General features: G+C 40.6%; 1 protein-coding gene across 2 annotated transcripts; it reads right to left on the reverse strand.

The window, feature by feature from the left end:
- Positions 1-677: 677 nt before the first annotated feature.
- LOC122842489 (E3 ubiquitin-protein ligase TRIM8-like) lies at positions 678-14,475 on the reverse strand. 2 transcript variants are annotated; one of them, XM_044136419.1, is made up of 7 exons: positions 14,095-14,475; positions 12,050-12,653; positions 5,349-5,444; positions 3,873-4,106; positions 3,723-3,754; positions 1,941-2,056; positions 678-1,862 (listed from the first exon to the last, which is right to left on the reverse strand). In XM_044136419.1, the coding sequence occupies exons 1-7, from the start codon at positions 14,106-14,108 to the stop codon at positions 1,222-1,224; spliced, it is 1,737 nt and encodes a 578-aa protein (XP_043992354.1). In that variant the 5' UTR covers positions 14,109-14,475; the 3' UTR covers positions 678-1,221. The 2 variants fall into 2 exon arrangements, with proteins under 2 accessions (XP_043992354.1, XP_043992355.1); XM_044136420.1 differs by having other exon boundaries at positions 14,091-14,475.
- Between the last annotated feature and the right edge of the window lie 480 nt (positions 14,476-14,955).

Genomic DNA, 14,955 nt, shown 5'->3' on the forward strand with positions numbered 1-14,955 from the left:
GATTTACATCACTGCGGGGGAATTCTGTTCTTGCAGTATTGTTTTAAGGCAAAGCAAGCTACGTTTTCACAGCTTCAGTTCATCCTGCAGCTTCTCAATCAGATTTAAATCTGGATTTTGACTAGGCCTCTCCAAAAGCCTTGCTTTTAGCGATTTTCTTACAGTTGAACTTGCAGGTGTGCTCCAGATAACATTTCTGAATTTATGGATCCATCATACAAGGAAAATCATCAATGTTTAAACAAAGCAAAGCAGTCCAAGGTCACCACACTACCACCACCATGCTTGTTAATGTTACAAAAAAGAAGGTGTTTAGTGAACTAATGCAATAACAAAACAAATACAAAACCAAAAAATGTAGCCAATAACAGTAATTCATGTATAACTCAGTGGAGTTACTTTTTTCACATAGAACTACTTTCCTTTAGATGGATTTTTTTCTCAATGAATTAAATCATAATTTTGTATTAACTATTTAAAGGTTATCATTGTCTGATGTTAAAATGTATCTGATGATCTGAAATATCTAGTGTGGCAAAAAAGCAAAACATAAACGAAAGGAGGCAAATACTTTTTCCAGCACTGTATTTTCCCCACTTTAAACTACAGCAGGACGAAATGTTTGAGACGGCAATGTTTAATGCATAAACAATGAGACTGAAAAAAAACCTTAAAGATTCCTTTAGAGGGTTTTGATTTGCTTATTTATTCAACATCTTTCACATACTTTGGCTTATTCATATTCTTCTATAAAAAATACATGAAAAAACTGACAAGCATTTGGAGTCCAGTGTTTTTTGTTTGTTTGTTTTTTTTCCACACTGACATCCGTCTGCATGGAGACGTTTCCCTGCTCGCTTTCAGCTGCAGGCAGGAAATAATCAAGAGCTAAAGAGTCGCAAGTACATTAAGAGTGGAGTTAACAGTCTTTTTTAGGCACTGACGTCCCACAGCAGGACTCGTGATGAAGAGAACATGTCACTTCCTCATTTGCTGCTTGGATGGAGTTTAAGACTAAAAAAAAAATAATAATAATCACATCAGCACTTACAGTGAAGTTGAAAAAGAAACTAGCTGCAAACTTACAACGGGTTCAGGAGTTACTAGTGTTACTGGGATGAACGGGCTACAATCATTTGCAGAAGGGTTGTCGAGCAAATACTAAAATCATATCCTAAAAGAGGTTCTGATGCAGTAACAGAACCAAACGCTGATTCTGATTTATTTGGTCCCGTAATGCTTGGTTGAAGATTGGCCGTACAGGCCGTAGAAATCAGGATGCCTGGAGGTTTGCGACGCATCCATCAGGCCCCTGACGGGAAAATGCTGCAAGGGCTGACTCGCAGAAAGTGGGGCGTGAGGGGGGAACCCCTGAGAGGGGAAGGTATCCGCCGCCGGGTACGGAGGCTGGGCGCGAGAAGCCGGCGCTCTGGAGCAGCAGCAGTTATTCAGGGTGCACATCAGCACTTTCCTGCTCTCGTACATGGATTGCTGCGACGCTCCTCCACTGGGGAAGTGGGACGATGGGAAAAGGTTTCCTGAGTGGTGGCTAGAACTTGACCCCAGGCCCACCATGTGATGCGCCGCCGAGTCAAGGAGGCGACCGGAGGTATGGGGAGTTTGGGGGAGGACCTCAGAGGAATAGACAGAGGAGGAACGGTGGCTCTGCTCAGTCAGGAAGGGCTTTTTGCTGCTGTAGATTAAATGTGGAGGATCCTGGGAAGAGGAGTTTTCTGAGTTACTCTCCAGGAAGGCCATGCTGTATTTCCTCTTCTGCAGGCCTGAACTCATTCCCAGCTGAGAACCAGCATGGCTGCTGTGAGACTGGATGATCTCAAGAATGGACGCTTCATTAAACGGCTCTGAAAAAGTTCAGCAGGCAAACTTTTAATAGGTTACACTCAACTATTCATTAGCTACTTGATGCTTTTCCTGCTTACCTTCAAGCATTTTTCGCAGGTTCTTCTCTCTCGCCGAGAGGTCGGATAAAAAATGATGAGAGTTTAGTTGGCCTACTCTGAGGGGAGGGATGGCCCCGCTTAGATGCGAGTCTAACCTGGAAGAAAAACACCCAAATGAAAACCACAACCGACAACAATGTGGATAAATCTGCAGGAATTCCCAGCTGGGGCGCAACTTCAACTATTATCCACATAGTAAGTGTTCCATTTGGGATCATTTAGGTAAGTAAATGGTTAACTCCGCAAGATTAAAGGTGATGTAATTCATTAACACTCTGTACCTTTACCTCTATGAGGCCAGCATCAGCAGTACAGAGTCCCATACAGAACAGCATAACCAACGCACAGTGGATGATCCAGATTTAATAAAGAGCTACACTACAGGTGTCAAACTCAAGGCCAGGGGGCCAAATCTGACCTGCCGAAGCTTTTCATGTGGCCCTCTAGCCTACAAATTATATCAATATGTTCTTCCAGTTTTTCAGAAATCTGCAAAACTTACACAAAATCAGCAAATCTCCACATTTTGTTCTGATTCTACTGCAAATTTTCTCAAAATTGGTCAAAAACATGGAATCTGTAATTGATACGGCGAGTGATAAAAAAAAAGTCACATTAAATATTAGAATTAGCACAAATATTGTAAAAATGCCCTATAAACAATTAGCAGCTCCAAATCTGCAATTTTGATTGCAAAAGACACTAAAACAATCACAAAATTCTGGAGGAACAGCTATTTGTTGATATTATGACCGTTTAATCGGTTTTATTGATATATTCTGGTACAACCGGCCCTTTAAGAACATCCAGATTTTTGATATGACGCAAAATGAAAATGAGTCTGACACCCTTGATCTACACAGTCATTAAAACAATGAACAATTATGCATATACTATCAAATTCACCTGCATCTGGAAACAGAGAGCAAGTAAAACACAATCTGATCATTTTTATTTTTCTTTTAAATGAGACTTTAAGCGGCTCCCATTCACTTCTGCGCATGGTAAATTTGCGCAGAAGTGAAGAGGTAAACCAGGCTTGCCATGGAGTATTATTAAATTCCAGGGTGGGTTGCTGGGATTTTAGGTGACCAAGTTGCTGCTTTCAGATATTTTGTCTGACTTCTTCTTTTGTGTACATGTCGGCATATTAATTTTCACCTTCTGAGCTGAAGCTGGAGTTCAGAAGGATAATCTGATGTCATCACTAATTTAGTCATGTGGTGCAATGGGTGTTCCATATGTCAGCTTTGGCTGTGTTTCTTTCACACTCTATATATTTCTCCATTTGAACAGGGATTTTACTATAATTATTGTGAGCTACAAGTCCAAACACAAAACAAGTGTAAAAATCATAATATGTGCCTTTCAATGTAATCCAAGGAAAAATGTATTTTTCAACAATTTGCAACAATTTCTAATGCATTCAGAATGATCTTATTTCTGCTTTGCAGCACATTAAACACTACTCTGTTGTTGCAGACCTTTCTCTGTATGCAGCTGTTTAAAGCCCCTCAGCTTGGATGCAAGCAATGATTTTTATATCTAAAGTTCACTGCCAAAGGAAGAAGTCAATAGCTGGCTCAGCTGAAGTAACATACTAAATATAGTGCTGCTTTTCAATTACTCAGTGAATCACACAAAACTGTCAAAGGCTCCCCTCTTAGTTTACAGTTACCAAGATACAAACATTTTCTTATGTTTTATCACATTTTAGATTGGAAGTAAACAAAAAAGCTGGTTTCCTAAATAGACACCTACCTATCCATCAGCAGCTGGTAAGGTTTGGTGTTCTGAAAAAAAAAAAAATAAAAATAAATAAATAAAAAAAATTCCAAAGGTCATTAAAGCCCAAAACACGGTAAAATATCAACAATATGAAAAAACGAAAGGAGAAGTTTTGATTTGTACCTTCATGAAGTTTAAACTCTCTGTTCTTTGACAGAAGGACTGAACCGAGCTCAGGAGCTTTTCTGACTCCTGCCGCTTCTCGTTGAGCTGCAGGACCTGCTGCGAGTTCTTCCTCACATACATGGTGTAAGTCCTCTCCAGCATCTGCACAGTCTCCGCTTGGTTTGCCTCAAGCAGCGCATACATCCTCTGATACTGAGCTCGGACACGCTCCTTCAGCTCGCACACAGCCTCCTGTGGGGAAAGGCATTCGTAAACAAGCGCACATGCTAACAAAGCCCAGCATTGACTTTGTCGATGGGCATTTTACCAAATAAGCGCAAACAACTTCTGGAACTTTTGGAAAGTTTTTTTTTTTTTTTTTTTTTGAAGAAACAGTAAAGAAGAAAAAAGGAACTCAGCTGCTACAACCTTCCTGTATTCTCAGAAGTGAATTAGGCAAATGTTTTACAAAATATATTTTCCAGAAGCTATTGTAGATGCGCATTTATTTGTAGCATGAACCAACTTTTATTTTTATGTTTTAGCATCAAACACTTTTTGCTCCCTTTGTTATTTAGACAAAATTTGCAAAATGCTAATTCTGGAACGACTCAACTTCTTCTTCCATGAAGAAGACGTTCTGTTTAATATTTTATTGAAATAGTCGATAAGTTATCATAAGGTACAACAGTGAATGTTTGTTATATGAGACAGTTATTTTGTCCAGTGAAATGGATAAGATGTCTAAAAAACCTTAAAAGCATCAATTGGCTTTAGCTGATATAAACGCTGAGGGTAAAAGTCTTAGGTCTGTGAATTTATCAGACATCATAGAATAAAGTTTCACTTTAGCTCATTGGCTGCATCACATTACATCACCTTGTTATCTAAAATCAACTCCCTATTGGCTGCATAAACAGTGTGTGAAGTAGAAATATGACTTGTAGATAGTAACCGTCTGTCTTCATTGCTGTAGTTTAGGTCTTTAATAGTTAATAGTTGTTACCCAAGATTACTCTACAATATCTGTTCAGTTTTGAATAAACAATAATTCTCAAAATTAATACAAATCCACTCTTTAAAAAAAAAAAAAAAAAAAAAAAGGCTTAATTGGCTCTAGTGGCCATTTTGTGATAGCAAATTGACAGGAAATGGGTAATGAGAGAAGGGGGAAGACATGCGGCAAAGGTCAACAGACCAGGAATCGAACCTGCGACGTCCGCGTCGAGGATTAAGGCCTCCATATGTGGGTTATGCTGAACCCCTGCGCCACCACAGCACCCCAAATCCATACAATAATACTAATACTAATACAAACCAATACACTATCTGACTGATTTGACTTTAACAACTGGAGCTGTTTGAGATATGGACATTTTGAAGCAGAGACAAAAGGTAAAGTTGCTTTTACAAAGCACACAAAATTTGACCCCAAAGCCATCGATCCGATTTTAGCCCAGTCTAAGTCTCTGTGCGGTGCATGGTGTACTTCACCTTCAGAAGGGTTTTATCCGAGTCCAGCTTGCTGAGCTGCTCATCGATGTTCTGAACACGACAATCCAGTCTGTCTTGCTGCCTCATTAGCATGGCCTGTTGAGAGAGAGAGAGAGACACGGATCAGAGAGTCAAAGCACAACAGGATGCACTAGAAACACAAAGACAATGATATATAGAGACTCTGCGCCCTGACCTCAGCAAACCTCAGATAACCATGACTTCCTCCACAACCCCGATTAGTCAGGGGAAACAGCTGCCCGCGGTAGGCAAGTGCAATTACCCATTAGGAGAGAAGCAGCAAAGGCAAACACGACTGCACAAATCTATTTCTGATTGCTCCAAGGTTTGTGAGGGACCCTGTAATGATAAATGTAGCCCATTGTTGCAATCAGTCGACCTCCTTTCTCTTCAGGGCAAAATCAAAAAGAGCTACAGGAGCCAAAGGCCAATGAGAGAGCTAGTAAACATAATCCTTCTCTATTTACAGCAGGAGATAGAAATCAATCTGCAGACACAAGCCGACATCAGAGCAAGAGCAGAGGAGGGCAGGTATGCTTTTTAATGAACCGTTTCTGCATGGCAAAAAGGCACCGTGAAACACTCGCTGTCAAGGCAACAAAGCCTTGCCTATGTATTTATATGTCAGAGATATTTCATACGCAGGGGAGCAAAAGCAACACCACCTCTTTGCTGTTTTATGTTGCTTTATGCACATTACTTTCCTACAGTTAACACTGGCTTCTGTGTGTGTGTGTGTGTGTGTGTGTGAATGTATGTCAGGGTTCAACTAAAGAGAGGGTGCAAAAGTGCACAATGCAAAATATGACTTTGAGAGCGACGCGTAAGACTGAGACTGAAAGCGAGCAAAGAAGGAAAAGGAGAACGAGGACATTCCATTGACCTCTTGAGGGAGTTTCATGGTTGTTACATTAAGGTATCTGAGCAACAGGACTCTTCAGCTGCTGACAACACATGCTGCTGATATTTTAACGCCACATTACAAAGACCAGAGCCAACGGACTTAACTAGTTATAAACAGCTATTAGAAAAAGATCTATATGGAGTGCTTGTTTACTAAACTGTTCGTGAAACGAAAACTGTTTTTTGTATAATTTTGAACCGAGAAACTAATAAAAAACGCATAAAAATCAGGAAAACAGAAATAAATTAGCTCGCTCTGCACTGTTTTGATAATATTATTATTTGGATTATTTCCAGTGTACTGCTTTAGATGGTTTAATAGAAAGAAATGTATTTAAAATGTTACCCCAGATTCATTTTAGAACAAGTCACCCCTTCCAAAATTTTAAACCATTATAGTATAATACAATGCAGCAACCTCCAGTTCTTTCTTCCTCTATATAGTTTCTTGTTTGACTTTCAGGTTGTCCAAGATCTTCTGGTGGTCAGAGAAGGAAAACGCTAAAAATCATCACAAAATGATACCACACTATTGTAGGTTGTCTATGAGCTTTCGGATCAACATATTCTATTGTGAAAGTTTTTTCCCCCCATCTTCTGTAATCAACATAAGAGAGCAACATAATCACAAACCATGATGCAGCCACCTCTGTGTAACACACTTAAAGAGGAATATTCTTTGTTCCTGTTTTTTTTTTTTTCCCAAACTTGATTCTACCTTCTGATGACTTGTTCGTGAGGGTCATATTTGTACATTTCGACTATGTGCAGTAGGAGAACTGTACCTTCATCTTCACTAACTGAGATGCTAGAATTTTTTTCTTCTGATAGAAACTGAAGTTGGTTGACGATTTGCTTTGATTTCTCTCTTATTAATGACCCCTCTAACATTACATTCAGTCAATCATCGGAGCTATTTTAATGCCAGATATTGACCAACGTAGGTTTATTTTCAAATACTCCGAGTATCAATCAATGCAGTGTTGACTAATCTTTTGAAACCGATACCACACACAGGAATAGAAAATAATCTTGCATGCAGGAACAGGTCACGTTATTTAAAAGAGATGATGACAAAGCTGAGCAGTGGAAACAGACAGGCCTATTAAAGTTCTATGAAATATACAGCATAGAGTCCAGCTTATACTGAAAACTGCATCACTGCATGTTCCACTGAAATCAAGTTTCAGTGGAACATAATTGAGAAATAATGGGATGATAATATTTGCCTCTGAAAATCTGACAATATCAGAAGGTTAACTTCAGGGTAGATTACGTTAACTCAGCAACAACTTTGGTTTATAGCTGAGCATTTATTATTATTAGTGCTGCACCAACTGATCAGACAGAATGTCTATGAATCACTTTGGGCTGCACTGAAAGACACAAAGTGGATAAAAGTTGAGCAAACTTAATCAAGCAATTTTTCTTTGATTTGCAGGTCAAATACTGGAAAATAAGGTTCTTGATCGGTTCATCAAATTAATTAGAAATAAAAACTTTCAACTCGTTGGTCTGTAATAAACAACATGCTCTCTGATGAACTTTGTTGCTTCATTGCTCTACATTAACAAGTTCCAATGTATCTTGTAAAGAAATGCACAAAAAAATGCATTTTTCTGCATGACTCTTAACAAAACAATTAATCTTAAACTACTTGGATTGTATTGGAGACAAAAAAATCCTTACTGGAAGATCCCTTGTCAGAAAACAAAACAAGATGTACACAATCTCAACTTTGCTTCTTGCTTGCTCAACATGCAGTTTTCGCTAAAAAAACAAAACTCTTTTTTGCAAATCAGTGAATAAAGGCTCCTATAATTTTCTTTCTTCTTATGTAAGACAAATATAACCAGCTGCTTTTTTCCTGGTCAATTCCAGATTCACATTGTAGGGACTAATGTAGACTAGTCTCCTTTTTGTATGTCTTTGCTGCTTTCTGCCAAACAAATTGCCCCTTAGAGATGATAAAGTTTACTTGACTTGACATGATGGTCCTGAACTGATGTAAATTGCATTGTTAGTATAATTATGAACCAAGTCGACCCCTAAGGTCAACAGAAACCCACTCTCCCAGTTTGCCTAGGACCAGATCTAAACCAGGAGAAGCAGCATTTAGTTTATATGCCCTTCAGCTCTGAAACAAACTCCCTAAAAGCTAAAATATGCAGCGACTTTCAACTTTTTCAAATCAAACCCAAACATATTTTTCTTCCTGCAGCTTTTGATCAAAGAATCCCACTAACAAACTGTTTCACTAATCACAAATGAGTGACGGAAACACGAGATCAAAGATGACAATCATTGCTCTTGCAGTCTAATAACTCCTGGCAGTGATTCTTTTTCTCTAGCAACTCATTTGTTTTAAATTTGCATTTTGACATGTTTCCTTTTATGCAATGCTTTTCAGTGTTTGCTGTGTAAAAGCAAAGATGAAATATTTTCCCCATTTTATTGTGTTTTTTTGAGTTCTCGTTGCACTCTTTGGAAGTGTATAGCTGGAGCTATTGCCCTGTTTGGAGGTATTTTATAAAACTTAAAAGGTGTAGTTGTTTCTTTCAAAATGGATGAGATGTTATTACACTTTTTTCTTTTGCATTTTTGCACAAGTAGCGTGAAACCGCAGCGTTTCTAATCAAGGTGATTGTACAGAGAGAGACTCATATCAGATGACTTAGCCATGAAGGCTCACATGGCACCTTGTCTCTTCCAGTTTTAAGTCACACCTTTTACACAGAATGCATCAGTGGCTCGGCCTATACGCCGTATTTTCTAAACAGCAGAAAAACTTTGGAACAAATTATTGCTGTACATCACAATCACTGCTTTTTTCTCATTTTTTTGCCCCTCCGTCATATTTTCCAACCTTTGTCATTTTCCATCCCATTCCCATTTTTAGCTTCCTGTGCTAGAAATGCAACATGGAGGCCGAGGCTACGCAGCAGCATGAAAGCCCACCTTTATCAACCTTAAATCTGTCAATGATCACTTTCCACGCTGTCCTATTTAAGCTTCCCGACACCAGTGGGCTACCAGGAAGCTCATGTTTAAATGAGGAGCCTCGGGCTCAATGAACAGAGAGCCTCTTTCACAATCAACAGACAAATATTCCCCACTTCTGATGTCAGTGCACTGCCCTCAGCATTCTGGGGAACTGACTCACTCCAGCTATGATAGGAGAAAATGCAAACAGCAGAGCCTCCATGAGGGACGGTTTCCTGCTGAGGTGCCTGAGAAAAGCCAAGGTGAGGTTGTGTGGGAGGGGTCCTCCTCCGCTTGTCCCGGGGCTAACGTTGCTATTATATTACTCTTCCTTTGTCTTCTCAAAATTACCAACGAGAATGCGGAAAGTTACTTTTTTTTTTTTTTAAGAAATCTCCTTAGAGAAGAAAAGATAACCAAAGATATGAACATACTGTTGCTACTTTGGGGTTTTTTTTTTTTTTTCCTCCTCCGTTTGTCCCAAAAGCAACAAGAGTGCTGCCAGGGGAATTTAAAGTGCTTTCACCAAAATAGACCACAGCTCCGTCAAGGAGAAAGACCTCTCAGTAAATACTGATGAGAAGCCACTCCGGGCCTCAAATTACTTTAACAAACGCGCAGCGCAAAAGAAGCCCAACATTTTGGCTGCTGGAGGAATCAAAGAGGGTGTGAGGGTCTAAGCATGGACACCGTTAATCTGAGAGAAGCCAGGATGTCTTTTTTTCCCCTCCCTGGGAATATAAGGTTGTGAAAGAACAAAAAAAAAAAAAAAAGATGGGTGGGTGTGTGCATGCAAGTGTGCAGAAAGGGAGAAAAGGGAGAGAGAAAGAGCAGCTGTGGAAAGGGCTGAACAGACAGCTTTTGTCCCAATAATAGCTCAGAACCAGGGAAACATTTTGCACAAGGGACTTGGAATAATTTGGGACTTTTTGATTTACTTTGGAGAAAAAAATAAATAAATTGCTGTAACTTTCCCATTTGGAAATATTTCAGTTACTAAAAGCATCAATGACAAGGCAATGCGGCAGATGTGAAAACATATTTGCTTCTTACTATCTTTCCCTTGCTGGAAAAGTGTATGCGGGTGGTGCTTTATGACACCTTTCAACTTACATCAAAGCTGTGAAATCAGAGCAAGCTGCTATAAGACAGTACTTAAACTCCTTGAACAAAACCTTAGCGAGGTTTTATTTGCTAGAGCATCACAAAGTAGCACATGATTGTAAAATAGAAATAAAACATATATGGTCTAAAAGTTACCAAATAAAAATTTGAAGTGTCACTTTAACTAGGCCATTCTAACACGTAAACCATGACATTGTAGTTTTAGCTGATGAGCTTCAGGTGTAGTTTCAAGTCTTTTGCAGCTTCTAACAGGTTTTCTCCTACTAGTGTTCTGTATTCAGCTGCATCCATATTTCCTGCTGAAGAAAAACATATGCACAGCATGATGCTGCCACCGCTGAGTTTCAGAGTGATGATTGTGCTCTCAGAGTGATGTGCAATTTCAGTTTGCTACCACATGTAGCATTCTGAATATATAAGCATTGATATTAAAAATTGGGCCGATATCGGTTTCCAGCATTCATACTGCCGCTGTGGCCGATAACCAGTCCAAGTTTTCCTCCACGTTAGACACCGTGTAAAAGTGACCACACCGCCTGCTTCTCTGCTCCAGTTAAACACCCCATAATCAGTGCTGCATCGCTAGCTCCATCACATGACCGAACAAATACCACATGACTAACCTTCAGCCCGTCCTGAAACACATACACAAATGGTAACAAAGGCCAGCTCTCCTGAAAAACAGACTTTCAATCTCGACAAAACATACCTGGTTACATAAAAGAAACAAACAAACGACAACAAGATGAAAATGAACGTCGGTTTTTAATATCGAAATGGTTTTACTTATTGGACTAATACCGATGCGATAAGAAATGACTAACATCAACGATACCAGTGTTGATGCATACAAACCTAATAAAAGCACGCAGCACTTTTCAAGTTGTATTTGTAAAAAAAAAACTATTCTTTTTAACTTCAACTTCATAACTTTGCACTGATTTGTGTTGGTCTATCGCTCAACATAAACGTTTGTGTCTTGTAACCAGACAAAACGTGGAAAAATTCAAGGGGTTGTAAATACTTTTCCAACACACTGTATCCTGGCCACGACTGGCTGGTTCATGTGAGAAACATTCCTCCATGCACCTCCCATCCTAAGGTCAACCCTGCCAAGACAAATCATAACTCATTTGTTAACAATTTGCTGCCAGATGATCGCTTTCTGCAGCATCTGTTTCCCACCTTTCTGTGTCAGTCCTTTCAAAAACGTCTCGCCTGGGTTCAGCTGAGACCCCATGAGGGGAGATGAAACGCTAAATTATCGGAAGCGTTGTTCTTATTAAGTCGCTTTAAATCAAGGCGGCTGGTATTAACCAACACACGAGGATCTGCCCCCAGCTGCACAGGGGTCGTCACTTCCGGTGGGTGCCGACTACATCACAGCACTTACCCGAGGGCGCAGTGCTGCTAATGCAAAGGCGTGGACCTCCTCGATGGGCGGTGTGATCAAGGTTAAAAGCTGTGGGTATGCATTTGTATGTGTGTGTGTGTGTGTGTGAGTACTTTTATCTGCTTAGAAGCTCACTTATTTCCCCCTTTCAAGCCAGATTAAAAGACGACATAAAGAGAAAAAATACTTTTGCCAGGAAAACTGGAAGAAATATTTCCTGCACCGACATGTTTTCTCCATCTTAGAGTGAACCACTGAAAGTAGGTGCAATTTATACCTGCATTTGTACGCGCCGTGTGTCCACATCGCACACTGTGTGTCTTTGGTTCGTGCAGTGGGAGATGTAGCAGAAGGGGCACAGAGCCACCTGCTCTTCCTCACAGTGGAGCAACCTGTATTCCTCATGAGTAGGACACGTCCAGGCGCTCAGCTCTTCGATGTCTACTAACAGGTGTCCCGGCGCCGGGCACGGCTGCTGCAGGTGCGTCTGGACGTGGGTCTGGCAGCAAGGCTCCTTGCAACGCAGGCACACTTTTCTCACGGGCAGCGGGGGGCCTCGTCTGCAGAGGACACAGTGCAGCACAGCGGGGGCTTTCTCTGCATTCAGAGCGTTAAACCGCTTAACTATGTTGGCGAGCTTAAAGTTCTTCTCCAGCGCTGGCTTCTGGTCGTAGTCGTGGTTGCACTCAGGACAGCGGACCGCCGCGCTTTCCTTGGCCCAGGCCTCAGAGATGCAACTTTTGCAGAAGTTGTGCTTGCATGGCAACTGGATCGGCTCATCAAAGACATTCAGACATATAGGGCAGAGAAGCTCTTCCTCGAAGCAGTTTTTCCAGCTTGCATCCATTGCTTCGGTGGAGATCCAAACTGATGGTGTACAGCTGGTAGGGGGGGGAAAAAAAAGAAGAGTAGCAGAATGATTTCGTTTCCAGAAGATCACACGGAAAGATAAGAAAAACTTATTAATTGTCAGGTAGCATCTAGTAGCATCTAGTTTTACAATAGTAAAACAACAGGGAAGGGCCATAAGAAGTGATAAACACCAATGATTACATGACTTTAAAATAGGACAGCAAGTCTGAGTTTATTAAAACTTTTATTCATCCTTAAAAAATTTAGTGCCCTTTTTAGCATTACACTTGCAATAATCTCTACAAGCTCTACTGTTCGCAGAGTGCTGTTTCCAAACATATTAGTAGAAAGTTCAGTGGAAGAAAAAAAAACTGTTGCAGAAAAACCAACACTTTCTTCTAAGCCACTATCTTCAGAAGAACCCACTCAATAGACTGAGGAGGGGGAATTTACATAGTATGAACAGCACAGCCATCTACAACAAAATTTTAAAGCATATCATATTTTATCTGGTTATCAGCCTTTTGGAAATGCAGATTTCATTTTCCAGCTGGACTTGGCACCTGTCCATACTGCTAAACCCAACAAGAGCTGATTTAATTATGACAGTAGCAATATTCCTGAACTGCCAGTTAACTTCACTGAACTAAATACAACAGAGAGATCTATGAACTATCAGGGAGAATGTGAGAGACACCCTATAAAACCCCACGCTTCCTTAACACTTTAGCAGAGACACAGGCTGATCGCCTACATTAACCGCTGCAGTGACGCTGTAATTCATGCAAAATAAAACCCAACCCAGTGTTTAGTGGAGACACACTAATACATTAACGTAATTTTCAGTAGGCTGAAATTTCTGTACTAAAATACCCTCTGAAGAAAAATTCTAATTTTCTAAAAATATGATCATTTTGCATTTGCTGTAAGCCACACTAAATGCATAAAAAATGTATTGCCCTGTAAAGAGTTTCAATTTTTCACCGAATTACAAGAATAAATTTCCGTTTTGTTGTGATGCACCTGCATATGACAGACAAGCATAATAAAACTCCTAAAACTCTGTTCTTGCGTTCAGATTTGGTGGACCACACCAAAATTATTAAAGGCCCCCCATCTGGCCAGTCCGATTGAAAACTTTCTGAAGGCGCCCCTGGGCACAACAGGAGCAAACAGGTACACGGATCTCATGTTTTGAAGCACCGGAAGAGAAACAAAATGATTTTAGAGTGAACTACATAAATCCTACATATGAATCTGAGTGTGATCTGATCTTTTCACCAACAGGGCCACACACGCTGTGGCGTTTAAAAGCGAGTGACAACTTGCTGCTGAGAATTTGACTCCTCTCTGGTTGTTACACTAAGCTACGCTGACATTTTAATTACACGCTGTAATTTGCCACTAAATGAGCTTTAAAGCAGATTATATCATAAGTGTATTTCTACGGAAGAGAACGACGTTACCAACTATTTATTGTCCATGTCGTCGGCAGACTCCGGTGCTCCTAGAATAAAGCCGAGGAGCTTGTCATCCAGCCCGCGATGAAACCCAGCTCTCTCCGGTTAGATTACAGCCGTCTGTCCGACGCAGCGCCCCGACGCCGGGCTTTTAGGACATTCCCAGCTGCTTCTGTCGACTGTTTCGCTTTCCCGTCAACTCACTGAGTAAGGTTTTACTGTAAGCAGAGGCAGACGGTGACTGGTCGGAAGAGAGCACGGTGCTTTCACACCGACTCCAACCCCCAGCTCCGACACACCGTGACCCGTCACAGAGTTGACACACAGACGGGGAGGAGCCGAGAGGAGGAAGGGAAGGCGAGGCGAGCAAAGGAGCGGACACAGCAAACTCTACCGGACACACTGCAGAAGACCGGTGTGACCCGCCCGGGAACATGCTTTACATCCGAACCAGGAGACGGCACAGCGGAGGCCCTCAGGGGCCCATGCGAGGGTCCGTAAGCAGGGAGGAAAAATGTGGGGGGGACAAAAAAAACACAAAAACTATGAAAAGCCTTCTTTTCTTTTAAAGTTTGTCACGTACATTTTAACAATAAACTGGAGTTCTTTTAAATATATTTGCAGGTTAAAACTACTTTAGGTTTTTAGGTGCAGTTGCGGTTTCTACATGAAATATTGTCCTGGACTAGTTCTACCTCCATCCGCTATACTCTGCAACAATAATACAAATAAATACATTTTTGCGGTGTAACTTATTTTTTATTCTTTTTCAGCCATACTCAGAATTATTCTTACCCCTGGTTGATTTAGGTTTAAGTAATCTTTTCCTGTTTGCAAGATGTTTCATTGACGGGAAGTAATAACGTTTCTG

The sequence above is a fragment of the Gambusia affinis genome, linkage group LG13 (genome assembly GCF_019740435.1).
Source record: "Gambusia affinis linkage group LG13, SWU_Gaff_1.0, whole genome shotgun sequence".
In the NCBI taxonomy this organism is placed as follows: domain Eukaryota; kingdom Metazoa; phylum Chordata; class Actinopteri; order Cyprinodontiformes; family Poeciliidae; genus Gambusia; species Gambusia affinis.